This window comes from Gorilla gorilla, chromosome 10 (assembly GCF_029281585.2).
Source record: "Gorilla gorilla gorilla isolate KB3781 chromosome 10, NHGRI_mGorGor1-v2.1_pri, whole genome shotgun sequence".
NCBI classification, from domain to species: domain Eukaryota; kingdom Metazoa; phylum Chordata; class Mammalia; order Primates; family Hominidae; genus Gorilla; species Gorilla gorilla.
Window position 1 is genome coordinate 21,872,173 of NC_073234.2, and position 27,237 is coordinate 21,899,409.

The 27,237-nt window shown below is 50.2% G+C and overlaps 1 protein-coding gene and 1 long non-coding RNA gene across 3 annotated transcripts in view; one reads left to right on the forward strand and one right to left on the reverse strand.

Moving 5' to 3' along the window:
• CD9 (CD9 molecule) overlaps window positions 1-23,114 on the forward strand; it is a 38,248-nt gene extending 15,134 nt beyond the window's left edge. The window contains exons 2-8 of one of the 2 annotated variants that reach the window (XM_031000695.3): window positions 10,314-10,422; window positions 17,505-17,602; window positions 18,285-18,359; window positions 20,084-20,182; window positions 20,331-20,420; window positions 21,045-21,128; window positions 22,624-23,114. In XM_031000695.3, coding sequence (XP_030856555.1) covers window positions 10,314-10,422; window positions 17,505-17,602; window positions 18,285-18,359; window positions 20,084-20,182; window positions 20,331-20,420; window positions 21,045-21,128; window positions 22,624-22,689 — 621 coding nt within the window. In that variant the 3' untranslated portion in view covers window positions 22,690-23,114. Of the gene's footprint in view, window positions 1-10,313; window positions 10,423-17,504; window positions 17,603-18,284; window positions 18,360-20,083; window positions 21,024-21,044; window positions 21,129-22,623 lie in introns of those variants that run through there. The other variant, XM_031000694.3, reaches the window with a different exon arrangement.
• Window positions 23,115-23,700: 586 nt separating this feature from the next.
• LOC129525927 (uncharacterized) overlaps window positions 23,701-27,237 on the reverse strand; it is a 53,421-nt gene continuing 49,884 nt past the window's right edge. Inside the window, exon 2 of the long non-coding RNA XR_010129237.1 lies at window positions 23,701-24,686. This is a non-coding gene — a long non-coding RNA (uncharacterized lncRNA). The remainder of the gene's footprint in view (window positions 24,687-27,237) is intronic.

Consider the following 27,237-nt stretch of genomic DNA (forward strand, 5'->3'; position numbering starts at 1 on the left):
ACTCTCCAGATCGGAGTGTAAAGTAGTAGGTGCCAGTCCTGCTCCCTCGTGGGGCTGGGCAGTGAGCTCTCCCTAATACACACAAAGCACCTCCAGCTCAGAGGAAGCTCACACCTCCCATCCATGCCTTCAGGCTTTTCGGCACTGGCATTTAGAAAGCTATTCTCTGGGTTCAGAACCCCCAGAGAGCTTTTCTCCGTCCTTCCTGATTATTGGTGTGTAAATGAAGGCCTAGAGTAGTGGTTCTTAAACTTGAGCGTGATGAGAGTCACCTGGGGAGGTGTTGGAAAACAGAGTGCTGGCCCAGTCCCACCCCAGCTTCACTGAGCGGGTCTAGGAGGGAACTGCGAATTTGCATGTCCAGGTTCCTGGGTCATCCTGCTGCTGGTCTGGGGTCATTTCGAGAGCTGCTGGACTGGCATAGAGAAGAGTTTCCTGGGTTGCCTTTGAAGATAAGAATTTCTGAAGATTTGAGCACTGCCTTCAGACAGTGGCTCGGTAGAAGTCCCAAGAGCAGAAGTTGTCTGGAGAGGAGAGATGGCCCCCAGGATGCGCCTGACCAACCAGCCATACCTACAAAAGGGAACTCTGGTTCTCTAGGGCTGTGATCTCTGGGGCTTCTCAACTTGGCTGTAGTAAAGCTAAAGTTAGTAATATGCCCTGTTGTCATCTAGAAATTCCGCCATGAGCTATTACAGTAGTTTACTTGGGACGCTTAAGGAGAGCAAGTCGTGGCAATTTCTTCTGCTGATTACAGCGGAGTTTTGGTTTTCTTGTTGCCGGTGTTTACTGTGTGGTGGAGCTGGATAAGGGAGCACCCCAAAGCCTCTAGTCCTGCCCAAGTGGCTTTGCCCTTCCAAAGACAACAGCCCCAGCCTTCATTTGGAGGTGGGAGAGGAGGACACAGAGAGGGTTGGAGGAGGCTGTGGGCATCAGGATCCTGTTTGTTCTTGCTGGCACTGCCTGGCCTGGCTTCCTGAGGAGTGAATCAGCCCATCCAAGGCTTGGCATGCATTAGTGGGCCAAGGGTTGCCATGGAGATGGGCGAGGCCCAGAGCCCACAGGTCTGGGTGGCCTGACTTGTTTTTAAATGTTGAAGTCTGTGCGAACAGGGAGGGCCTATCTCCACTTCCGTGGCTTTCTTAAAGCGTGACTGGTATTTTGGGGCCTGGAAAACTGCTGGTGTGGGAAACTTGCATCCCCAGTATTTGGTGTGTTGCTTACTTCCTGGGTGCTATGGACAACTATGACTAATGCTCTCCCAAGTTTAGTAGATGACAAAAACAAAAACCAGGGCTGACAAGCATCTTACTGAAGGAGGGTGATAAAGAGGCCAAGGTTTCCTCTCCTGCCCAACCCAGGAAAATCCCCTCTCTCTCTGTTATCTGCTGCTGTAATAACTCCTTTCAGCAGGGTTAATTTGCCCACGGAAGCAGTTTGTGATCCAAGGAAGGACAGAAGCCTAAAATCTGAGCCAACAGTCTCCCTTTAGCCTTCCTTCCCCACTTTCCTTTGGCCATTCCCATCCAGTCTTAGTGGAGCTCTCTATGGCAGTTTGCGGGTGTGAAGCAGATAAATTTATCCATTTTCCTCCACTACCCAGCGCTCACACAGACTCCCACAGAAACCAGAAAACAGAACCCCAGTGTCCTAAATTCCCCCGCTGCCACCCAGCCGCCTTCTCCGATCACAGGAGGACACAACAGCCGTCCACAGAGGGCCCATGAATTGACCCAGTGTCACCTCACGTCTTTCTCAGGGTTTATTATTATTGTCCTTTTTTGCCCCTATGGAATCCGGCTGGCTGTAACACTTCACAGTTTTCAGAATGTTTTACATGCATCACTTTATTTAATCCTCTCCTTCAACCTACGTTGAAGGCAGGACAGGTATCATACTGTTTTTTTTCCACGAACGAGGACTGTAATGTTCAGAGAAGCTGAGGAAAGTGTGTAGTGTCAGAGAGCTCCTAGGTAGCAGTGCCAGAATTAGAGCCCAAGTTTATATCCATCACAGTCCAGTCATTCTCAACAGAGGCGTGCAGTAGAATCCCTGGGAGCACAAAGAGTCCCCTGGGATTGCTGAGGCAGGTGCATGTTTATAGAAATCCCCCAGGTAGGCTGGGCGCCGTGGCTCACACCTGTAATCCCAAGCTTTGGGAGGCCAAGGTGGGTGGACTGCTTGAGCTCAGGAGTTCGAGACCAGCCTGAGCAACACGGTGAAACCCTGTCTCTACAAAAAAAATACGAAAAAAAAAAAAATTAGCCATGTATGGTGGCTTCCACCTGTGGTGCCAGCTACTTGAGAGACTGAAGTAGGAGGATCGCTTGAGCCCGGGAAGCAGAGGTTGCAGTGAGCCAAGACTGTGCCACTGTACTCCAGCCTGGGTGACAGATTGAGACCTGTCTCAAAAAAACAAGTATTTTCCCAGATGATTCTGATGCCCAGCCCATAAAGAAGCAGGCCCTAGGTGGCACAGCTGTGCAGGCAGCAGCTCACTATTCTTTCTATTAAGCCACCTGTCCCTTGTTGAAAATTGTGTATCATTTTGACCATGGGCTCAGCAGAGTAACCAAGTAGCCATTGCTTTTCCAGGAGGACAATGGGAAGTTGGGAAGAAAGTTCTCCCTCCTTCCTGGACTCCATCCACTCACCACTGCCCACCTCCAACCCCTCCGAAAGTGGTAGATATGGCCACCTCAAGGCCAAGGCATCCTCAGCGAGAAATCACTGTGAGCAGTGATCTGCTCTCCACTTTCTGGGCTTTCCAAGGCAGCTGAATAGAGGAAGCATAACAAATATTTTGTCCTTTTTAAAAAATGGGCTGGGTACAGTGGCTCATGCTTGTAATCCCAGCACTTTGAGAGGCCAAGCTGGGTGGATCTCCTGAGCCCAGAAGTTCGAGACCAGCCTGGACAACATGGGGAAACTTCATCTCTACAAATAATTTTTAAAAATTAGCCAGGCGTGGTGGTGCACACCTGTAGTCCCAGCTACTCTGGAGGCTGAGGTGGGAGGATCATCTGAGCCTAGAGAGGTCGAGGCTGCAGTGAGCCATGGTCATACCACTGCACTCCAGCCTGGGTGACAGAGTGAGACCCTGTCTCAAAAAAAAAAAAAAAAAAAAAAAAAAAGTGTATGGCCAGTCAGTACATATTACAGAAGATGGGACCTGGAGGAAAAGGGGGCCCACGCCAAGAGCACCCAGTTTGTTTGACCACAAAGGATTTTTCTTTGCAGTAGGATTTGTCCCATAGGCAAACTTGGCTTCTCTCACCCGGGGAGTGGCATGCAGTATGCCCTCCCCCACACTGAAACCACATTCAACCCACTGCTCTTTTCCTCTTCCTCTGGGTTACCTCCTCTTTTTCAGCACACCTACTTCAAGAATTTCCATCAGGAGGCCAGGCTGTACATACGAACCTCCCCAGGTTCTAACTGGAACTGGTTTTGCACACTTGGCATAGAGTCCCCAGAGCAGCCAGGTGCCCCTAAGCTCCGTTACACTTTGATGTTTTTTGTTTAATCCTCCTTTGAAATTGGAAATGTTTCCTGTAACTCCAGGTGTGTGTTTCAGTGTAAGATTTCTGAACCTGTCCCTGCAGCAAGATTTTGCAGCGTGAGTCACTGAAATTCTCATCTTTGCGTGGGAGCCTTGGGTGAATTGTGCTCTCAGTGGTGAGTGGGTGTGGCAAGGGATGACCAGGATACCATTCACTGTGGGCCTGAGGTTGGGGCACTCTTGGGTTCTCATGTCTCCTGAGGCTCACATAAGCCCCAGGTGACCAGCTTACCTGTGTTCGTCAAACATAAGAGTGTTTGACTGGACTTCTTTGAGGGATGGGGGTGCTGGCAGAGTTGCAGATAAAGACCGAGGACAGCAATGCATGGGTTGTTTTTTCGTTGTTTTTATTTTTGGAGATGGAGTCTCGCTGTGTCACCCAGGCTGGAGTGCAGTGGCTCAATCTCGGCTCATTGCAACCTCTGGCTCCCGGGTTCAAGTGATTCTCCTGCCTCAGCCTCCCAAGTAATTGGGACTACAGGCACACACCACCACGCCCGGCTAATTTTTGTATTTTTAGTAGAGACGGGGTTTCACCATGTTGGCCAGGCTGGTCTCGAACTCCTGACCTCAAGTGATCCGCCTGCCTTGGCCTCCCAAAGTGCTGGGATTACAGGCATGAGCCACCGCACCCGGCCTGCATGGGCTTTTTATAAACTTGGTTTTCCAAAGTCTGTATAAGGATTTGCCTGTAAGTCACATTGGGACATGCTTCACCAACAGAAAGGGAAATTGTTGTCATTCCCCAAATATTCCCCAACCAACCTTCATGGGGCTTCCTTAGTATTTACTCTCGGCAAATAATTGTTCTTTGTGGTTTCTTTTTTTTTTTTTTTTTTGAGACAGAGTCTCGCTCTGTCACCCAGGCTGGAGTACAGTGGCGTGATCTCGGCTCACTGCAAGCTCCACCTCCCGGGTTCACGCCATTCTCCTGCCTCAGCCTCCCAAGTAGCTGGTACTACAGGCACCCGCCACCACGCCCGGCTAATTTTTCGTGTTTTTAGTAGAGACAGGGTTTCATCATGTTAGCCAGGATGGTCTCGATCTCCTGACCTCGTGATCCGCCCGCCTCGGCCTCCCAAAGTGCTGGGATGACAGGCATGAGCCACCGCGCCCGGCCTCTTTGTGGTTTCTGACTCTTGTGAGACATTAGAAGATGGATCTGGATAAAAGGCCTGATGGGAAAGGAAGCTGGTCCAAATGAAGAGGGCACAGGAGAGGAGATCTGGGTGGATTTCAAATACTGTTTCACTGAAGTAGTCATTCATTTATGGAGTAATTACTTACTAATGACCATCCGTCCAAAGCATGGATGGGGCAAAGGAGATAAAAGAATGACTCAGAGGTCCCCTGGACCTCAAGGAGCTTGTGCTCTGCCGAGACGGGAGGCAAGCCCCAGATAGAGGAAGGGCAGAGAGTGTGGAGCGTGGATGCTGGAGAGGACAGGACGGATGCGACACTGGCCTGCTCACGTGCTTGGCTTGCTCAGGGGTTGCATTTGCCATTTGCATGGGAGGAATGGGAGGAAATGGGTGGGGAAGCAGCAGGCTTGGCTTAGGCGATCACGACAGCATTCCAAGAGGGACTTGTACTAGCAGAGGCACAATGCACGAGGCTGGACTCAGGAAACTTGGAGAGATTGCATCTAAGGAGCAGACAAGGAGGAGGCAGGGTTCAGTGGTGTCAGCTGCTGTGGGATCCCAAGACATGAGGATTCAGCAAAAGTCTTAAGACTCGCGACCCCTTTCGGGTTGGGAGAGATGCAGTGACGAGCCAGTGAGGACTTGGAGGTGGTTAAGCCGCCAGCTCAGGGGTGAAAGGAAAGCAGAGAGCACCCTGAAGGAGCTGCGAGGTTGAAGAAAAAGAGGGTTCTATTTCTGGTTTTCTTCTGTTTGGATTTTTAGGTTAGGGAGACCTATCTGTGTCTTCGCAAGGGTCAAAAAAGTGGCAGAGGCAGACCTGCGCAGTCAGGAAAGAGGTTAATTAGTGGAGCAGGTTCTTGAAGGAGACAGGAAGCTTTGAAAGAGAGAGACCCCTGCTTCTTTATTATTGTTTTATATACTTTGTTTTAGAATAATTTTAGATCTACAGAAAAGTTGCAGAGATAGTGTAGAGAATTCGCTCATCCTCCTCTCCAGTTTCCCCTGTTGTACCGTCTCATATTACTGTGTTTCATTTGTCACAACTAGGAAACCACCGTTGGTACATTCTGTTAACTGAGCTCCAGACTTAGTCGGATTTCACTAGTTTTTCATGTAACGTCCTATTTCTGTTCCAGGGTCCTATCCAGGACACCACAGGACAGTTGTCATGCCCCCTCAGTCTTCTCTGGGCTGTGACAGTTTCTGTCTTTCCTTGTTTTCCATGACCTTGACAGTTTGGAGAGAAGTGCTAGGCAAGTATTTTGTAGACTGTGCTCAGTTGAGGTTTGGCTCATGTTTTTCTCAGGGCCTAGCACCAGTGAAGAAACGAAGAAATTTCCAGTAAAACAATGGGAAAAAATGACCCTTTTCCTCTCGGCCCTCTCAAAGGGATGGAACCATTTTTTGGCCAGATAGCAAAGGAGCTTTTCCCAGCAAAACCAGAATGTTTCCATTTGGCTTTTCTTGGAAACAAAAGAGGAAACCATGGGCAGGGCCGCGAGCTGGGAGTAGAAGCTATGGGCTCTCTCCTGCATCCCCACATCCCCGCCCGACCAGCTGGGCATACTGCAGGTTGCCATCCTCTCTCCAGAGCCCTGGGAACAGGGCACTGTCTCATTCAGCATCCGCATCAAACCTGCTCTGCTCCTGGGATGATAGGCTGGGGTGGGGCAGCCATCGAGGAAATTACATGGTCAGCATGCCGCCATATGTCTGTTAATTAACCTGGGAGGAAGCCATCGACCCCTTGGCCTCCCGGACTCCTATATTCTCATTTATGGAGTCCCTGAATAATTGACTTGGTGCCCTCTTTTAAGGGTTAAAGCTCTGTTTCTTGCTCCTGGCCCCTCCCATTTGGTTTCTCCTGTTATTAAAGTAGCTGAAGCTGGGCGCAGTGGCTCACACCTGTAATCCCAGTGCTTTGGGAGGCTGAGGCAGGAGGATTGCTTGAGGCCAGGAATTTAAGACCAGCCTGAGCAACATAGCGAGACCCCTGGCTCTACCAAAAAAAAAAAAAAAAAGGGTTTAAAATATTAGCCAGGATTAACGGCATGCACCTGTAATCCCAGCTACCCAGGAGGCTGAGGTGGAAGAATGGCTTGAGCCCAGGAGTCCAAGGCTACAGTGAGCTATAATTGCACCACTGCACTCCAGCCTGGGTGACGAGAGCAAGACCCTGTCTCAAAAAATAAAGCAGCTGGGGTGAAAGCCGGATGGGGGCAGGAGAGCCCCTCTATGCCACACCAGAAAGTGAGTTCTCCTAGAAAATACTTCAGAGCGCCTTAGATAGCGCTACCTGACAACCATGAAAGGCATTATTGGGTGGCACTGGTTATACAAGTTTTGTGACCCTGTGACCCCAAGCCATTGTGACTCAGCCAACTGGAGCAATGTCTTCAACAGCGTTACAGAAAATGGGGCAGCTAATGGTTCACATAGCATCCCCTCCGGCCGGTGAACTCAGTCATTCTGTCAGAAAAGGCAGCAGGGTTCACTCCTGATTTTTGTCCAAGTGTTCCCAGTCATGCCCCTGGCCCTCCCTTTTCTCTGGGTTACTTGAACCTTTCTCCTCTCTTATTGTGAGTTGTTAAGCCTGTGAGACCGAGACCTATGGCAGCTTTTCCCATTTCTCCAGAGCCAGCTGCTTTTCCTTCCTGGTTGTAGTGAAATGTTGTAGCTTTGACAACCAAGCCGCATGATGTAAGGTTTAAGGTGGGGTCCGAATGCGGGGGACTCCCGACTCCGGGCTTGGCCTGGCCCTTGGCCAAGATAAGACCTGAGATGCTTCCTTTTCCCTCGTGGTTCCAGTTCTCCAGCCCAGCATCCTTCTTACCACCTGTGCACAGAGACCGGATCAATGACTGGACTTAACATATTGGCTCAGGGTCCTCGACATTGGGGCTCTCTATAAGATGGAAGGGGCCTTACCCCTGGAGGTTCCACTGCGGTACCCTGTCATTATCTGAACGTGGAACATTCCCAGAGAGACGCAGCTCCTGCCCGTGAGAGGCTGCTGTGCAGAGCGTAGCTTTACCTCATCTTACAGCTTAGTTCCTTGGCAGGCCTGGGATTGTTTTCGTTCTTTTCTGCGACTCAGTTTTCCCGGCAGATAAGGGATGGGGTCATAACTTCACTCATCAGGGGAAATAAGATGACTTGGGAGATAATTGCCTGATAAGCACAAGCCTAGAGCAAAAAGGACAGTAATGAGCACTGTCTCGCTATCTCCCTATGCGCGCAAGAGCATCAAAAGACCAGGGCGAGAGGGAGGACCAGGGTGAGAAACAGGTTGTGGCTAAATGTGGACCAAAATTGAGCTCTGGCCTACAGTTTTCAGGTTAACGCTTTTATGTCCAGGAGGCCAGCAGCCTCAGTCTTCCATTCCCAGGGGACTGACTGGGCCTCCATGGGGTTGGGGTGGAAGGAGGGAAGGTATCACCGTATCACCTTTGTGCTTTTTTTTTTTTTTTTTTTTTGAGACGGAGTCTCGCTCTGTCGCCCAGGCTGGAGTGCAGTGGCGCAATCTCCGCTCACTGCAAGCTCCGCCTCCCGGGCTCACGCCATTCTCCTGCCTCAGCCTCTGGAGTAGCTGGGACTACAGGCGCCCGCCACCACGCCTGGAGAATTTTTTGTATTTTCAGTGGAGACGGGGTTTCACCGTGTTAGCCAGGATGGTCTCGATCTCCTGACCTCGTGATCCACCCGCCTCGGCCTTCCAAAGAGCTGGGATTACAGGCGTAGGCCACCGCGCCCGGCCCACCTTTGTACTTTTAACGCTCAGGGACCCAGGCCAGGACTTGCCATGTACAGAGTCAAGACCCGCCCAGTGTGTGCTTGTCTAGTCCCTTGTGTACGTGGATTCAAGCCACATAACTCCTCTAGCCCAGCACGCTCCCAGCAGGGCCCGCCTCCCCGCCTAAGCTAACTGCGGCGCTCTTGGTCGGGGAACCCATGGTCTGAATGCGAGTACCCTGCTGGGTCCAGGACGGTGGAGACTCACGCTTCTCCCCAAGCAAACAGTGATCTGCTTGCTGCCTTTGGATTAGGCCAGGAGACCCTCCCTCACTGGCCTTTTATTAAGAAGGAAAATCAGACTCGTGTTTGAACTCAGAACTCTCAAGTTCATTTGAACTCTCAAATTCCTGTGCCTGTGTGAGTTTTTCTCCTCTGCCTTGTCCAGCCGCGGGGCACGTGGCGTCGTACAGTCCTTATCAATGTTTGGAGCTGCCTGCCCTAAGGTGCAGCTGAGAGGCTGAGAAGATGCTGAGTGACAGTCCACAGGCTGGGAGTGCAGGGCTGGTGGGGCTTCATGCTGGTAAAGTGAGGTGGTTCTCCCAGAGCCCATTTGGTACCTTCCTCTTCAGATGCACTTCTGATATTATCTTCTTTATTCTTTAGCCATACCTAAAAGGCAGGGAAGGGCCGCATCTCACAATCCCTGCTTTACAGATGGGAACACTGAAGCAATAGAATATGAAGCTAGACTCTGCAGCCCCTCGTGGTGGAAGCACACCTCCCTGGCAGGAGCAAATCCCCTTATGCTCCTGGGGGGTAGGTGAGTTTGTGACTGCTGCAGGCGGAGGTCTGGGTGGCCCTTCCCACTATTGCCACATCCGCTGTCCACCTAACATGCCCATACTCACTGCCATATCGTAAGGGAAAGGAGAGGAGAAAAGGAGGAAGGAAAGAGAGGCCTGTCCACACCATGGGCTATCACCAGCTCCTGGAGCCGAGAACCAAGGTCCCTGATGAGCGGGCTCTGACATAAGAGTGCCTCTGTTGAGGAGGGTGGACCAGCAAAACCTGGGCCCACCCACTCCTGCATCCAGCCGGCTACCACACTGGAGGCCTGTGAGTCACTCCCCCGGCAAGCCTTGGTACGGGTGACGACGAGGGAGCTCAGCTGGCACCGGGGGGACTTGGCAGGAGGCCTCCTGCACAGCATCTAGTTCAGCAGTGCCAGCGAGGGGAGGCCCTGACATGTCATTTACTGAGCAGCAGGTCTCCAGGGACATTGCAGCTGCCCTCCCTGGTGCATGTGTGTCCGGAACTATGTAACCATCACCCAAGTCAACAGTTAGAATACGACACCCCCAGCCACATGGCACCTCCCTGAGCATAATTTCCTCCTCCACCTAAACATCACCACTCACCTGATGACAATGCTTTTCCTTTATCATTTATAGGCACATGTAAGCGTCTAGCTCTGTGTGCATCCCTAAACAGCAGCGTTTTTAACTACATGGAATCGTATTGTGTGTGTGCCTGTGGCTCTGGCTTCTTGGTTTAGCATTGTGAGATGCACTCATGGTGTTGCGTGTAGCTAGAGTTACTCGTTTTCACTGCTGTATAGTGTTCTGTTGCCTATAAAATACCCCTTCGGCCAATGGGCGGCAGGTAGGTCACTGTTTATTCCTCGCTTGCTGGTATTTTTAGTACCTGCATGAATCAAACACACCCCGTAATGGCATCTACAACTACCAGGCGTATATGAGGGGCAGAGACCAAGGGTGGTCACAAAGTCCTTTGCAAGTCTCACCCTTCAGCGCGTGGGGACTGCGTAGTTGCTGGCAGCCAGAATTAATGCTGATGTCCTGTATGTCTTGCAGCTTGCCGGGATTGCTGTCCTTGCCATTGGACTATGGCTCCGATTCGACTCTCAGACCAAGAGCATCTTCGAGCAAGAAACTAATAATAATAATTCCAGCTTCTACACAGGTGACGGACGGGGAAGGCTCAGTGAATTCAGACCCTGGCTACAACAAAGTTCCTCCAACTTTGGAGGCCCCATGTTGACCCAGGGACTTGGGCTTGGGAAAGACTTTTGCTCTAGCCATGCTGGCCGGTCGTGTCCCTTTCAAGTTGTGCAGTTTTTGTGTGTGTCGTTGTGCCTGGGAATTTGCGTTTAACTGATGTGGTTTCTTTTCCTGATGGCCAACTCAGGCACGTTGATGGTTCTCTGATGTGATGCAGCCTCTGCCAAAGTTGTACTCATTCTTGAGGGTTTACGAACCTCTGTTCTCATCTCTGATGCTCTCTCCTGATTGTCTTCCTATCCTGCATCATTTCCTTAATTCAAAAAGCTTTGTCCTGGGGATCTGCAGTGCTGGAAGAAGATATAGACAGCTTTCTTCTTCACTGTTCAGATAGGGACTCTGAGACTGGGAAAAACATCAGCCTCCTGGAAAACACAGCAACAATAGGAGAGACTAGAATGTACTCTGCCCAGCCCTTTGGACCCCTGGTACTGGGGTAAATGCTGTAGTGTTTAGTTTTATTTGTTTGTTTTTGAAACGACTTTTGCTTTGGGAGAGAGGCTTCCAGTTTAAACCTGCCTGGGATCCTCTGAACATGAACAGACTTGGCAGGTTTCTTTCTACACTCAGGCTTCTTGGCAGCCTTGCTAGACCATTCTATCCCTCTCGTTGGCGTATCACCACGTCAAAGCTCCCTTCAGAGGACGGGGAGCCTGGTGCCTGCCAAGTGCAGTTGCCCGCATCTGTGTGAATTCAGACTCTGCGGCTGTACTCTGCCTGGCTTGGAGGTAGGAAACTTTTCATTTGTGAGAAACAAAGGAAACCTCCTATTTTTAGGATGACGCTGACATGTTGTCAGGCTCAAAATGTAAGTTTGGTCACTTCCTTCCCACCCACCAAAAAAGTTATTTTTACAGAGGAGGGAGAAAACAGTTATCTCCCAGTCCCTCAGGGAGAAGCAAGGCTGGCCAGCCACGTAGACCTTCCCTTTCCCACCTCTTGAACTGGGTAGGGAGAGTCTTTAAAAACAGCTCCTTTGGTTGCGTAACATTTGAGCCCTGTGGATAGTTTTGCTGGGTTTACTGCTTTTTATTGTTAGCTGGGGTTTTTTGGGGTGTGTCTCTCTATTATCGGAAAGAAAGTAAGAGAAAGCACAATCTATGTTTAGAAAAAAAACTACACATACACACAGAGTTTTTAGGGAACAGGTTTCTATAGCGCCCTGACTTGTTTTAGCAATGGACCATTTTTTGCGAGTCTGTGACAGGCTTAGAATGCTGTCCTGCAGAGCAGGAGGGAGGAGCCGGGTGCAGGTGCTGGGGAAGACTCTCCACACTCCACGCCGTGTTCCAGAGGGGAGCCGTGTGCTGGGGGAGCAGGTCTGCCGGCAGGAGCAGGCACAGTCAGGCCTGCTTTCCTAAGCAAAAGCCCTGTGGCCGGCGCATGTGTCTCCAAAGAGAGACTCAGTCCTCCCTTGTCCTGGCTGCTTCTAACAACCCACTTTTTCTTTTCTGTTACCCAAAGCCTCTATGGCTGATTCTTTATATTTTTAGATGTGGGAGTTAAGAATCTCATGGGTAAGAGGATGGAACTGGGAGGAAGACACTAACATTTTTATTTATTTATTATTTTTTTATTTTTTGAGACGAAGTTTCAGTCTTGTTGCCCAGGCTGGAGTGCAATGACACAATCTCGGCTCACCGCAACCTCTGCCTCCCAGGTTCAAGCGATTCTCCTGCCTCAGCCTCCTGAGTAGCTGGGATTACAGGCATGTGCCACCATGCCCAGCTGATTTTGTATTTTTAGTACAGATGGGGTTTCTCCATGTTGGTCAGGCTCGTCTCCAACTCCCGACCTCAGGTGATCCTCCCGTCTCGGCCTCCCGAAGTCATGGGATGACAGGCGTGAGCCACCTCGCCCGGCTGGAAGACACTAACATTTTTGAGCCCCCTTCTTTGTGTGTCATTCATTGTCTTGTGCGTATTATATAATTTAATCCCCTTAGCTCTACGAGGAGTGTGGAATGATTCTCATCTCACAAGTGCAGAAACCGAGGCCTAGAGAGCTGAAATAACTTGTCTAAGCTTATATTCCCTCAAGAGGCAGGGCCAGGCTTTGAACCCAGGCCTAAAAGAGCTGCTTCTCGGGTTGTCATTGCCAGGTTGTGGGGTCTCCCTCTGTAGGAATGGAAGAGGTCTGTACTGGCTGAATGTGCCCCATTGGCAGGGATGGGGTAGGGCTGTCTTGGCCCTTTTACTTCACCCAAATTGCAGTCAGGGAGAGAAACCCCTGCGTCGGTGGCCCAGCCAGCAGCTGACAGGTGGGAAAGCTGCAGGGTGGCAGGAGAATGGTGAGTGCCATTAGAGGAGCTGGGGCTCACCTCTGGGAACCTCACAGGATTCAGATCCTGCAGGTCATTGCAGGACCCTCCTGGTGGCCGGTGGTCCTACCTGAAGTGACCAGGAGGGTGATTTGAAGGCACAACCCCAAAGAGACACAGATCCCCTAGTTGGGGTCTAAGGGCCACTGTCCACGTAGCTCTGCCAGGGAAATACAGATCCTTTGCAGCGACACCCCGTTCGGGGAAGAGAGCGGAGCTTTGAAGACTTCGTTCTGCCTGCAGAAGCGCCGGCAAGGGGGATGATGCACGTAAGGTTAGAACAGCAGCACTATGTCTGGGCACAGTGATCCACCCTGATCTCAGGTGATCCGTCCGCCTCAGCCTCTAGCACTTTGGGAGGCTGAGGCAGGCAGATCACCCGAGGTCAGGAGTTCAAGACCAACCTGGCCAACATGGCAAAACGCCACTTCTACTAAAAATACAAAAATTAGCTGGGCGTAGTGGCGTGCACCTATAATCCCAGCTACTCGGGAGGCTGAGGCACAAGAATCTCTTGAACCTGGGAGGCAGAGGTTGCAGAGAGCTGAGATCACACCACTGAGGCTCTGTCTCCAGCCTGGGAGACAGAGCGAGACTCCATCTCAAAAAAAAAAAAAACAGCAGCACAGCACTCTGAGCACTGCTTAGGTCTGAGCTATGCCCTGAACGTCACTGAACGCTTTAGGAAATAATAATTGTCGTCCATGGGCAAAGGGCCAAGGAGGCATCGCTCTGTGTCCCCTTCCCCACGAGGCTGTGAGACCAGCCTTCTGTACTGGCCCAGAGCCCTTCTCCTAGCAGATGAGCTTGGAGTGCCAGCCACACCCTGGCTGCTTTTCCAAGGGATAGTCATGGGGTGACCGCCCCTTGCACTGGGCCACCAACTGTCTGCAGAGCAACCCACAGGCCAGCCTGACCATGCAGCTGACTTTTCAGGAAACCTGAACAGCCCAGGGGTGTCTTTTCTCCAGTGGGGCCACAGCTTACCAAGTAGAGAAAGAGTATATAACCAGGCAGAAAAGCAAGTGAAAACCTTTCCAACATTCAGAACAGTCTATGGTAAGTCCAGAGCAGCTGACAGCCTTATATGGGCCTTCTCTCCAATCCAGGCCTGGAGATTCAGCCCGTCAGCAAGATCCCTAATCCCAGGCTGCAAACTTGTTGGGGAACTTCATTTTCTTGGTCCTAGGCCAGCAGCCTTTCCCAGCTCCCTGGTGTCCCTCCAGAACCATGGCTGCTGAATGAGGGCATCTAGGGGGGCTCCAGCCAGAGGCCGTGAATGCCCCCCGCTTCCTCGGCCAGCCCCCTATCCATGATGAGGTGCCTGGTGATTTTCAGGACACGCGACACTTGGCCTTAGTAAGCTGGCATCCCCATCCTGGCTTGTGACCTGAGGCAGTTCATTTTATTGCTCTGGGCTTCATTTTTCTCCCTCCTGAAACCAGCACAGCTTACACAACCACAGCACAGCTTACACACCCACTCCCCTCTGGGGCAAAGAAGTACAGTGTGTGGCAAATGGAATTCCATTGTGGCACTTATTCCCGTGAACTCGGGAGGGCGGGAACCAAGACGAAACCAGTCGGGGCAGAGGTAGGGCTCCTTTGAACACGTGATGGAGTTATTTGGATTAATAAACTTTTATTGCAGGCCAGAGGCCCTACCGGATTTTGTTCTCCCTCACACAAACGGGCGTGGTGAGTGCTGTTTGCAGGACAGAGCTGGTGTAGGGACGGGAGCCTGCTGTGTCCTCTCCCTGGCCTAAACTGAGAGCCCTGGTGAACAGTGAAAAACACTGTTCCATTTCTTGTGTAAAGGACACGCTGGCATATGCTACTGCTGCTACACCAGCCTTTTTTTTTTTTTTTTCTAGGCCTGTAATGTCAGCCTGAAAAAAGCAGAATAAACAACCCTTAAGCAAATTAATACCGTAATCCTAGAGAAGGCTCTGTGATGGATAACTTTTTCCATGAGTCAGACAGCAAGCTAACATTCACTTGTTTTATAAAGGGGAACACTTTGTCATTTATCAACAGCAGCCTTGGCTAACAAGCTTGGGGTGTAAGCGATGAGTAGCTTCTCCAAAGGGAAGCACTGAATAGCCCTTGTAAAAACCAGCCCGAGCCCTGCAGTGGTTCCGTGACTTCCATGGGGCCTGCTTCCAGATGAGCTGTCCTATAGCTTGCCGGCTGCTGCTGAGTCCCCGAACACAGCTGCCACGGGATCTCTTCCCTTTTCCCGTGACTAGAGAGGGCTAAAGCTAGGCACTGCAGATCCGTAGCCATCCACGCAAGATTTAAAGCCCACAAAACCCTTGATCTTAAAATCTTCCTCTGCTGAGCCCTAGCATGAATATTTAATATTAACCACAAGCCCCATTAGGAGCATGTTCTCTTTCTCTGCGTGGGAAATACATTCTCTTTAGTAGCTCACTTGCAGCTAATCCAATTCCCTTGGCCTCTGCCAGGAACGCCAGGTTCGTGAACTGGGATCTGGACTTAGAGAAAACATGTCTGCCTGTTCGTTCCCACTCCACGGTATTTCATGTGTTTGTAAATCCTTTTGATCTCTTAATACCTCCTGTTTATTCAGCCCCTGCTATGGAGCTCAAAGGAGTGACCTCATCCTTCCTTGACTTGCCCCCATGAGATGGGGAGAAACTGGGGCCTTTCTACTGTCCCCATGTGAGAGAACCAAAGGAGGCTGCCCTCTTACCCAGTGCCCCATGCGTGGGGCTGCACAGCCTCCCCAAGCCCAGCTTGTGGCCTCACAGCGTTGGACTGCCCAGGAAGATGCGACCTGACTTGAGGACAAGCTACATTTGTCCCCTTGCCCAGTGTGGGCCAGGCATGCACAAGAACAATACCCATATTCTTGCAACATGGGGTTTGCCAGTAACCCCACGTGACTTGACCTCACGACGGATGTGGGGGAGAAGGGGGAGGAACAAACGCTCTCTGTGTGCATTCTGCTCTGTGCTGCCCGTGAGCCTCAGCTGCGGGCAGACTGCATGGTTTGTTGCCTGCAAAGTCTCACCCCTGCTCGGGGTGCAGATGTGGGACAGTGAAGTCAGCGTGTCACCTGCCGAGGGTTCTCATCGAGTGTCCTGCTGTATATTGTGGGGAAACATCACAGACTTTCTCTCTCGCTTGCGTGTTTTCAGCCCCTACATCAAGGATATCTCTCTGGTCCCAGTGAAAGGACAGTAGGGATACAGCAGCAGGTTAAAATTCACCATGGTGATTATTAATGATTGTTACTCATGCTTGGTATAATTGAGATTAACAACAGCTAGCATTTGTTGTGCACATGTGGATTATATCACTTAATCCTCACAGCAATCCTGGAAGTGGGCATTATTGCTACTCCTGTTTTACAGATAGAAAACTGTTGCACAGAGAGGTTAAGTGGCTTCCCCAGAGTCACAGATCTGGTGCTCTCGACATGTGACAGTAGCCTCTCCCAAGGCTAGATAGAACATGCCTGCAAGACAGGGAGGCACAGAGACTTCACTGCTGGTTTTCCCTTGGGACCCATGTAGGGCTGGGGTGCTGATTAAGGGAGTAGTCCCTGCAGGACAGCTGTGGCTTCTCGAGAATAGAACTGTGGGGTGGCCCCTCTGGGCATTCCTTTGGTGGGTTGTGGAACGAATGGGGCCAGTGGTGCTCCACTGTGTTTGTGTCCCAGGAATTTGCATTGTTCTGGGTTTGGGCAAAAGTTATAGAAGATGCTGCCCTTCTCTCACCTCCTTTCCATGAGCCACTCAGATCAAGGGCTTAGTAATGGTGTCACTCATCCTCTCCTTAGCAAGGAGGAGCCTCTTCACCCTTAACCTGCAATAACTGAGTTGTGACTGTTAAGATCTTGTTAGCATACTATAGAGATCTTTTGAAATTTCCAGGAACATACCTCTTTAATTTTACTAGTAAGGAAATTGAGGCCCAGAGAGGGAAAATGTCTTACCCCAGGTCACACAGCAATTAGCATCAGTGTTAGGGCCAAAAGAAGGTCTTCTGACACCCAGATCTGTGTCCTTTGCACTAGAGTCAGGTATCGGACCTTTGCCAAGAGGTGCCTTTGGGTGTTCCTAACTGTATGTGCCTAACCACCACCCAGCAACAGGGCAAAGAGGCCCCCCTTCTGGGAACAGGCAGAGTTGGTTCCCCCCACCCCTGGGTAGGGGGGTGCCTAGGTGTGCACGGCCCCTTCCTGCTGGAAATCTGCTCTGACAGCGTCCTCTGTAAGGCAGGGTCCCAGAAGTTAGCCAAAGTGTGGAAGGTGTATGCTAACTAGCTTGAGTGGATTCATCTTGCTGGAAAGAGCTGACAGACTGGACCAGTTTGCATTCCGAATGTAGAGATTCCCATGGATATTCTCTGTCCTGGATTGAGGGCTAATGGGCACCTTCCAGAAGGGCTGAGGGTAAGGTAGGAGCGTGAGCTTGATGAAGCAGAGTCATGCAAGAGAGGCTGGTGGGAAGGAGACCTGGGGCAGAGGTGGAAGAGGAGGCTGTATTTGAAGGAAAGGGAACTTCTTCCCTGAGATGAGGGGAATAAGGAGGTGGGGAGGCAGGAGTTAGGCAGAGGGAAACAGGAATTGCCGGAGATGCCTGGGCCTCTGAACTGATGTCTCCACGCGTGTGTGCTTCCTCTGTCCTCCCACAGGAGTCTATATTCTGATCGGAGCCGGCGCCCTCATGATGCTGGTGGGCTTCCTGGGCTGCTGCGGGGCTGTGCAGGAGTCCCAGTGCATGCTGGGACTGGTGAGTATCCCCTCGGCATCCCCACAGCCACCCTGATTCCCACCAACAAAACCTCAGCGGGCCCAGACCCAGACCCACAGAACAGATGGAGGGGGGTGGGGTCAGGAAGGTACCCAAAGGGCATGAGCTGTCCTCAGCCTGGGCCCCTCCCCGATGTGAGGCGTCGCCCCTCTTCCTTTCTGGAGCCTGTCTTATCGCTTCCCCTAGGCAACTAAAAGGACTTTGTTTCCCCCTTTTCTCGAGGACCACGTTTGCTTTTTTTCCCTGAATCCACAGGTACCTTTGCCTTCTCCTTCTTGTTTCCAAATCTGTTTTGGTCTTTTCCAAACTCCACGGAGTGGATTCGCTCCCTTTACTTGCCCAAATCTCGTGTCTTTTGTGAACAATAGTAGTTTCCTGCTCACTGACTCTTAACTAACGCCTTGTAAATGCTAGTTCTGGGCTCAGCTGTGCTCAGCTCTTTCCTCATGTCCGGGCACCTTGCCTCACTGTGGCCTCTGTCCTGGGCTTGGTTAACTGCCTGTTCTGTGAACTTCTTCCCTGCCCCTCCTAGGCTATTCATTTGTGTCACCAGATGCCTATTCCCAGGGAGTTGTCCTTCTTCCTTGTCCCAAAATACCCTTTGATTTTCCTGGCTGGTTGGCTGGGACTGTTCTCACCCCGTCCCCTCATTGCCTTCCAGTTCTTCGGCTTCCTCTTGGTGATATTCGCCATTGAAATAGCTGCGGCCATCTGGGGATATTCCCACAAGGATGAGGTAGGTTTTTCCCATGAGATCTCTTGGGTTTGGGAGTTGGGGGATGGGGGACAGTGAAGCAAGGGGCAAGTCCTGGCTGGGCACTTTGTTCAGCTTTCAGCTGTTGACCAGGCCTCTTATCTCATCGCGTCCCTGTGTGCCAGCGAATGTGCCCTCCTCGGGGCAGGGAATGTCAGTGCACTTACTGTCCTGTCTGAGATTGTGCCAGCCATGGTGTTGACTCATAGTAGATGTTCAGAAACTACCCATTGGGCCTGTGTGTGTGTCTGTCTGTCCATCTCACACCTCAGCAGCCCTTCCCCACAACTTGTAGAAAGATTACTCAGGAAATACAGGCTTTCTGTGGGCTGGACACCCTTGCCTCCTCCTCTGATCTATAAATAACGTGTTCAAGTGCTGCCCCCATGAGCCAAGTGCTGCCCCCAAGCCTGTGCAGGGTCCACAGATGTTTGAACTATGGGCCCCACATCCGGAGACTTGGCCATCTAGTATGGGGAAAAGACATGAAATTGACAAGGGTCATAGAGGTGATTTATATCCAAATTACTATGGGATTTGAAAAGGTGGGGTTGGGAAAGGAATCTCTTTTGGCTTCATAGAGAAGGGAGCCGTGACCTAAACCCTGAATGAGAGATGCGTTCAGGAGGAAAGTTAGTGGAGGCAGAGGACTTCCAGTCAAAGGGGCTGAGCATGGCTGAGCTTGGGCTTACGTGGGGAGCCCTGCAGAGTTTTGGACCAGGATGGGCCATATCAGAGTAGTGTTTTTGGAAGGGCTGCCTTGTCTTGTTCAGCAGGAAGGGGGAAGGAAGAGAGATGCTGAGATGCTGGAGGCAGGAACCCTATTGTTTTGTTTTGTTCTTGAGACTAGTCAAGCGCGGTAGTGAGAAACAGGGAAGAGTAGAACAAGGACTTCCATCTGTAACTGACGTGAGCAATCCATTGAGATAACTCACTACTTTCAGATCAGCCAAGGGAACTCTGTTTAAAAAAAAAAAACATGTCTGTAAGCAATAACAGCTACAGCCATAGAAATAGGAGGGGATCATTGTGAAAAATGTCAGAAAGATGCTGAAGGAAAAATGCTGGATGTTGTTCTGTTAACTGGATGTGGTGAGCATCAAAGGGGCAGACAGACATTAAATTGGGATGCCAGGTGCAGGCACATAATAATACATCCCCTATATTATAATACAATAGCTGACACGTCCTCCAGATTTACTCTGTACTGGACATAGTGGTAAAGGCTTAACATGCAATATCTCATTTAAATTCTCACAAATAATCTATGAGCTGTAGGGACAAATGTGGAAACTCTATACAGAGAGGCTTAGTAATTTGCCAAAACTCAAACCTAAGTGAAGAGAAAAAGAAGATGGAAGCCTGAGAAAATAGTCAAGTCAGGAGTAGTATTTAAATTATTATTATCCTCTAGATCGTAGAGATTCAATTTAGGAGCCAAGTAGAGCTGAAGGACTGACCAAAGCGTAAGGGACAGGGAGAAACGGCCCGAGTGGGTTTCTGGAGGATGTGGGAGGAGATGGGAAGTGCCCAAAGGCCCTGAGAGAAGGCAGTGCTAGCGGCTGCCGTCTGCCCAGTGACGTTGTCCAAGCACGGGCATCTGGTGGCTGAGAGCTTAGAGAGAACAAGATGGAACGCATAACATTTGTTCGTGGAGGAAGATGTGAAAATGCCATCTCTGCCCCTCTCTTGTCTGCCCATTGTAGGTGATTAAGGAAGTCCAGGAGTTTTACAAGGACACCTACAACAAGCTGAAAACCAAGGATGAGCTCCAGCGGGAAACGCTGAAAGCCATCCACTATGCGGTATGTCGCCTTGGCAAAGACACCCTCCTGCGCTTTCTCCGGATTGTGTCTGCACACAGGGTGCTGACTGCACCAGACCAGTGCAAACATTCTAATCGTCTTTTTAAAATTTGTTTCTCTCATCCCCATCCCTGCCTTCTCGCTGTAGTTGAACTGCTGTGGTTTGGCTGGGGGCGTGGAACAGTTTATCTCAGACATCTGCCCCAAGAAGGACGTACTCGAAACCTTCACCGTGAAGGTAAACTCAGACCAGGATCCTGGTGTCCCTGCCCTCATTGCTCTGGACAAACCCTGCAAGCATGAAAGTGACAGCAGCCAAGTGCTGCTTCAGAAAGACCGTTCTGCCTGTGAAAGGGCCCCAGGGCACCCATCTCTTTCTCTCCTGCTTTGGGCCCTCTGTTTACTCAAGGGCAATAAAACAAAGGCCGGACCGGGGAATGACAAGTGTTCTGGCACTGCCCACTGCTGCCAGCCCGGAAGCTCTCAAGGGCAGGCGTGCTTCTGAGTCTTGGACTAGCGCTCTGACTTTGTCAGTGGCTCCTGTCTGTAAGCCAGAGTTAATGTCCAACTCCAGAATAGTAAAAAGTGACCTTACAACCATATCAGAAATAGACCCCCAAGCAGGGCCCGTCCCTCCTCCTTCCCTGATGTCCTGCCCAGATTTTAGGGATCCACCAGCACAGCCATCCCTTTGTTCCCCTTTCCATCCACCAGCCAGAACTTCTCTTATCCCCGAACACTCCTGTCCCCAGCCCACCCTCTGCCCACCAGTTTTCCCGGGTGAGACGGGGGCCATGGGAGGGAGGAGGTGCCCTGGGAGGAAGGATTGTGTGTGACCCAGGTCTTGGTTTGTCTCCCCAAGTCCTGTCCTGATGCCATCAAAGAGGTCTTCGACAATAAATTCCACATCATCGGCGCAGTGGGCATCGGCATTGCCGTGGTCATGGTGAGTGGCAGGACGTCATCCCAGGAGGGGGACTGAGGAGTTCACATTGATTCAGCCCATGCTCTACCCAGACACCGCTGCACTCTGTGCATTTGTCAACTCACTTTGTCCTCGTGCCCTTAGTATTTCCATTTTACCACTAGGGAATGGAGAGACAGAGAGGCCAGTGTTCTGATCAAAGCCTCTCACCTCCTGAGTGGAGTATCTGAGGCTCCCCCTGGGTTTCTAAAGAGTCGACTCTCTTAGCCGTTAAGGTTCAGGGCACATGGGTGGCAGTGCTGGCGCTGCTAGTCCTCAGAGCATGTCTCCTCACGCACCTGCTGTTCTTCTCCCTAAGAAAGTAGTTCACTAGAGGCTACCGGCGTGGGAATTGTTCCATTTCCTGAAGTGCATCTGAACATGGGCAGCCAGAAGGAGGTCTCTCGCTAATCAGCCCCTAGAAACCAACAAGGGCCAACCAGGTTCCTTGGGGTCATGTCCTCTCTCCCCATGAGGGAGAGCCCCAGACGGAACATGGTCCTCGCTGGGATGGCCTTGGCTCACTGAGTCTTCCCCCACCCCCGCCTGCCTCTGCCCTCTTGCCAGACTGCCCCCAAAGAGAGAATCGCCTCCTTTCTTAGTGGTTATTTGCACCCTTCACCGGCATCTTAAGAAAGGCATGAAGCACCTTTCAGCAAAATATACAACAATACCTTCTTTTTTTTCTTTTTTTCTTTTTTTGAGATGAAGTTTCACTCTTGTCGCCCAGGCTGGAGTGCAGTGGTGTGATCTCGACTCACTGCAACCTCCGCCTCTCTGGGTTCAAGCAATTATCCAGCCTCAGCCTCCCGAGTAGCTGGGACTACAGGCGTGTGCCACCATGCCCAGCTGATTATTTTTAGTAGAGATGGGGGTTTCACCATGTTGGTCAGGCTGGTCTCGAACTCCTGACCTCAGGTAATCTGCCCGCCTTGGCCTCCCAAAGTGCTGGGATTACAGGCGTGAGCCACTGTGCCCAGCCAAGATATAACAATACGTTTTAAAATAGAATATTAACACTTTGGGAGGCAGAGGCAGGCGGATCGCACCACAGCACTCTAGCCTAAGCAACAGAGCAAGACTCCGTCTCAAAAGAAAAAAAAAAAGAATATTAAATAACATACACACAAAGACAAATGCAAACGTACTAACCTGTATGGACTAGGACTATAGGAAAACCTGGAATTTGAGCATTAAATTTGGCTCTGAGCTTACTTTCTCACCCTGAAAGTTCTCCAAGGAAAATGCTTGTGCAGCTGACTGCCAACCCCCCCCCCCCCAAATTCCTCACGTCCCGCATCCTTCTCGTTATCTGGCCTGCATCTCTCCTGCTTCAGCACCTTCTGACTCGTTTGGCCTCCTGGATGCCATTCTCCTTGTCATTTTTCTTGGACTGGGTGACCCATGTCTCTCCCTTTCCCTCAGCCTTCCTTCAGATCAAACCACCCTGATCCTCATGTTTCTTCCTATCTCCTAGATATTTGGCATGATCTTCAGTATGATCTTGTGCTGTGCTATCCGCAGGAACCGCGAGATGGTCTAGAGTCAGCTTACATCCCTGAGCAGGAAAGTTTACCCATGAAGATTGGTGGGATTTTTTGTTTGTTTGTTTGTTTTGTTTGTTGTTTGTTTTTTTGCCACTAATTTTAGTATTCATTCTGCATTGCTAGATAAAAGCTGAAGTTACTTTATGTTTGTCTTTTAATGCTTCATTCAATATTGACATTTGTAGTTGAGCGGGGGGTTTGGTTTGCTTTGGTTTATATTTTTTCAGTTGTTTGTTTTTGCTTGTTATATTAAGCAGAAATCCTGCAATGAAAGGTACTATATTTGCTAGACTCTAGACAAGATATTGTACATAAAAGAATTTTTTTGTCTTTAAATAGATACAAATGTCTATCAACTTTAATCAAGTTGTAACTTATATTGAAGACAATTTGATACATAATAAAAAATTATGACAATGTCCTGGACTGGTTTTTGTTTCGTTTAATTATTTTGAGAGCTATTTGGTTTGCAAATGTCTTTCAACTCCTATTAACTCCACCTGCATTTTTTTTTTTTTTTAAGACGGAGTTTCGCTTTTGTTGCCCAGGCTGGAGTGCAATAGCCCGATCTTGGCTCACCACAGCCTCCACCTCCTGGGTTCAAACAATTCTCCTGCCTCAGCTTCCTGAGTAGCTGGGATTACAGGCATGCACCACCGCATCCGGCTAATTTTGTATTTTTAGTAGAGACGGGGTTTCTCCATGTTGGTCAGGCTGGTCCCGAACTCCCAACCTCAGTTGATCCGCCCGCCTCGGCCTCCCAAAGTGCTGGGATTACAGGCGTGAGCCACCGCGCCCGGCCCCACCTGCATTTATATGAGAAGCAGATTGGGAGGTTGTTCACCCCAGTTTACTAATGAAGAAATCTAGATGTGGAGAGATTAAAGGATTCTGATCCAAAGTCACACAGGTGTCAACAGAGGAGTCAGCACCAGCACCTGGTCCTCAGACGCTCATTCAGCAGTGGGGTATATCTTGGGGATATGACAGTACACCTCACACCATGGTGGCAGGAACTTTGTTTTATTCACTACCTAGCACCTAGTATCTGGTGCATGGTAGTGTTCAGTATTTTTTATCAGTTAATATTTTTTGGTTGAATGAATAAATGAGTGTGTACCCATCAGGGTTTCATCAGAGAAGCAGAACCACTACGAGGTACTTGTTTGAAGAGATTTGTTGTGGGAATTTGACCTTACACAGTCACTGGCACTGGGGCTGCTTAAGCAGGCTCTGCAGACAATTGGGAGGGACAGACGGATGTAAAGTAAGGGAGGACAAGCCCAAGTGGAAGCCCTTGAAGGCAGACACATCCGTCTGTGTCAGTTCTTTTTTGTTTGAGACAGGGTCTCATTCTGTTGCCCAGGCTGGAGTGTCATGGCCCAATCAGCTCCCTGCAGCCTTGACCTTCCTGGTCTCAAGCAAATCCTCCCACCTCAGCCTCCCAAGTAGCTGGGACTACAGGCATGAGCCACCACACCTGGCTAATGTTTGTATTTTTTGTAGAGAAGGGTTTTGCCATGTTGCCCAGGCTGGTCTTGAACTCCCGGTCTCAAGCAATCCACCTGCCTTGGCCTCTCAAAGTGCTGGGATTACAGGCGTGAGCCACCGCACCCAGCCCCGTGTCAGTTCCTGCCTCTGCTGAGGTGAGCCAGCAGAGAAGCCACAATTCGTGTGAGCTGTAAAATGACTGCTGCTTCACTTCCCACCTCCAAACCTTCCACAAGTTTCTCCTCTGTGCTCCACTCTAACCGGAAATACACGGGAAGGGAATTCTGGGAAGTGTGGTTCAGCTTACCCAGGTAGACAGATCACAAAGCCACCGCTGCATGGGAGGTGTGGTCCATGCCCAGACTGCACTGTCGTGGGCAATTCGGAGGCAAGCAGGCAATGATGGCAGAGTGGGATGAACAGGAGAAAAGTGAAGTGCAGAGGCATAAGAAACCGATTTTTGTGTTCCACTCCTTGATTCCATTTGGGTTCCTCCTTAACACTACAAAAAGAAAACCAGGAAAGAAGGATCAAAATGTCCCTGAATGCCATTACGTTCAAACATCAGAACACCAAAGTTGATAGCAGCATTATTCACAACAGCCAAAAGGTGCAAACTCAAATGTCCTTCAACAGATAAATGGATAAACAATACGTGGCCTATCCATATGATGGGCTAGAATTCCACCTTAAATGCTGCAACATGGATGAATCTTGAGTACGTTATGTTCATTGAAATAAACCAGACACAAAAGAACAAATATTCTACAATTCCCTTGATAGGAGGTACCTAGAATTGGTAAATTTATAAAGAAAGTAGATTAAAAGTAACCAGAGGCTAGGGAGAAGGGAAAATAGGGAGTTACGGTATAATGAGTACAGAGTTTCTGTTTGGGATAATGAAAAAGTTCTGGAAATAGATGGTGGTGATTGTTGCAAAACTTTGTGAATATACTTAGTGCCACTACATTATATGCTTAAAAATTGTTAAAATGGGCTGAGCACAGCGGCTTACACCTGTAATCCCAGCACTTTGGGAGGTTGAGGTGGGAGGATTGCTTGAGCCCAGTCCAAGACCAACCTGGGCAACATAGTGAGACTGCAACTCTACAAAAGAAACTGGCTGGGCATGGTGGTGCACACCTGTGGTCCTAGTTACTTGGGATGCTGAGTTGGGAGGATCACCTGAGCCTGGGAGGTCAGGGCTGCAGTGAACCAGGATCTCACCACTGCACTCCAGCCGAAGCAACAGAGCAAGACGCTGTCTCAAAAAAGGAACAAAAAAAGGGTCAAAGTGGTAAATTGTATATTATATTTTACTAAACACACACAAAAAAATAGCTGGTTTGGCATTGTTGAGTGTCCTTGCTGCTCTGTGGCCCTAGATCCCTTATTAATCTGACGGCTGACGTCTGTTCCCGTTGTGGAAGTAACAGGTCAACCATTAATTTAATTTAATTTTATTTTATTATTTTTGGGAGATGTCTCGCTTTGTCTCCCAGGCTGGAGTGCAGTGGCACGATCTCAGCTCACTGCAACCTCCGCCTCCCAGGGTCAAGCCATTCTCGTGCCTCAGCCTCCTGAGTAGCTCGGACTACAGGCACCCACCACTATGCCCAGCTAATTTTTGTATTTTTAGTAGAGAAGGGTTTTGCCATGTTGGCCAGGCTGGTTTTGAACTCCTGACCTCAGGTGATCCACCCGCCTTGGCCTCCCAAAGTGCTGGGATTACAGGCGTGAGCCACCACGCCTGGCCAACCATTCATTTTATATAGGAATGGAGGAGACCCCTGCGTGTAGCCTCCAGCTCCTTCTAGAGAAAGCAGGTCTCAGAGGCTACAAGCACATTCCATGCTGCAGCTTTGCTGAAGGGTAGGTTAGCGTGGAACAGACTGCGGCTACTTAAATCCCGGAACCCCTCGGGGCTATCTATATCCTGCCTTTCTGTTTGTTGTTAATAATGTAAGGACAAATGGGATAGCTTAAGCAAAAGTGAGCAATTAACCCAAGAATGAAAATGGTTGAGTCTTAGGAAGATTCCAGAAACATGGACCAAGAACTCCTACAGCTCTCCATTTCTGCGCTACTATATTTTGCTCTTCGAGGAGACCAACTTTGTTACTCAGCTGCTTCCCGACCGGCTGCCCCCCAGCTCCCAAGCTTACACAGAGGCAACCTCCATTAGCCCCACTTGAAGTTTTAGGAGAGAAAAATTTGACCCAGTTTGAGTCAAATGTCTACCTCTCTCCCTTCAGCTAGCAGCGGGCAGGGAGGGGTGCGTGGAGTAAACACTCAGCCACCCTCTGTGACCTGCTGATTGGGCCCAGCACCAGAAGGGATCATTGAAAGCTGGCAGACATCCCAAAAGGAGCTGGCTGTCCACAATCAGGCCGAAACGAGCCTCCCTTGACTCTTGGCGGACAGGGCCAGGTGTAGCTCTGCAGTTTAGGGAGAACCAGGACGGCCTGCTGCTCTCGGGTCCTGAAGGGCCTTGGAGCAAAGGCCTTTAGGAAGTTTTAGGTCACAAAAAGGCGACACTGCCAAAAGCAGCAACTGCTTTGGGTCCAGAAAGAATCTCCTTGAGCATAAGAGAAGCAGTTGTATGGAGGTGTTGGCCTCTTGGCTCAACTGTGAAAAGCAGCCCAGGGGCAACAAATTTGAATCAAAGCAGCTGGATTTAGTAAAAGGCTATTACTTTACCCAGTGCCCTCAAGGACTGAAAGTGCTTTAATATCCATAAACCCCCCAGACTCTCCTCCCAAGGCCCTACTCTCCAAAACCACGTCCTCCAGAGGGAGTTGAGTGGCCAAGGGTGGGGCCAAGACTCCACATAGATCCAGGGGCTCATTCTATGATGCTATCATTTCCTAGAGTCCTCCAGGTGTACAGGGAATTGTTTCACTGACAGATAGGCCAGGATATCTCATAAGCTTCTTGGGCACAAGTTGGAGTGGTATTGGTGGAATTCCAGCACAATTAGGCATATCGTGGTTGGGTGAACACAACCATACAAGGGGGAGAGGTCTCTACCAGTGGCCTGTGCAGTCCTGCCA